The following is a 201-nucleotide window of genomic DNA, read 5'->3' as shown; positions in this document are numbered from 1 at the left end:
AGTCGGGGGAGAAGACGGTGCCTCTGGGCCACCATCCCAGAGGACATCAGGAGCCAACTCATCACCTGCCCCAAAGCTGAGCTTCTTAACCGCTTCCAGGCGCTGTCGCTTCGGCTTCGGGGCTGAGAGAGACACGGGGGCGGGAGGAAGAGGAGAAGCGTCGTTGGCTGAAGGCCGGTACTCAGCTCGGGGAGCGGGTCA

General features: G+C 63.7%; 1 protein-coding gene across 1 annotated transcript in view; it reads right to left on the bottom strand.

The window, feature by feature from the left end:
• CHTF18 (CTF18, chromosome transmission fidelity factor 18 homolog (S. cerevisiae)) overlaps positions 1 to 183 on the bottom strand; it is a gene marked incomplete at both ends in the record, with an annotated part of 4,564 nt that extends 4,381 nt beyond the window's left edge. Inside the window, one exon of the mRNA XM_010145583.1 lies at positions 17 to 183. Coding sequence (XP_010143885.1) covers positions 17 to 183 — 167 coding nt within the window. The remainder of the gene's footprint in view (positions 1 to 16) is intronic.
• Between the last annotated feature and the right edge of the window lie 18 nt (positions 184 to 201).

Source organism: Buceros rhinoceros, unplaced genomic scaffold, assembly GCF_000710305.1.
Source record: "Buceros rhinoceros silvestris isolate BGI_N320 unplaced genomic scaffold, ASM71030v1 scaffold29340, whole genome shotgun sequence".
Lineage (NCBI taxonomy): Eukaryota > Metazoa > Chordata > Aves > Bucerotiformes > Bucerotidae > Buceros > Buceros rhinoceros.
This window is presented reverse-complemented; position numbering and strand designations above follow the sequence as displayed.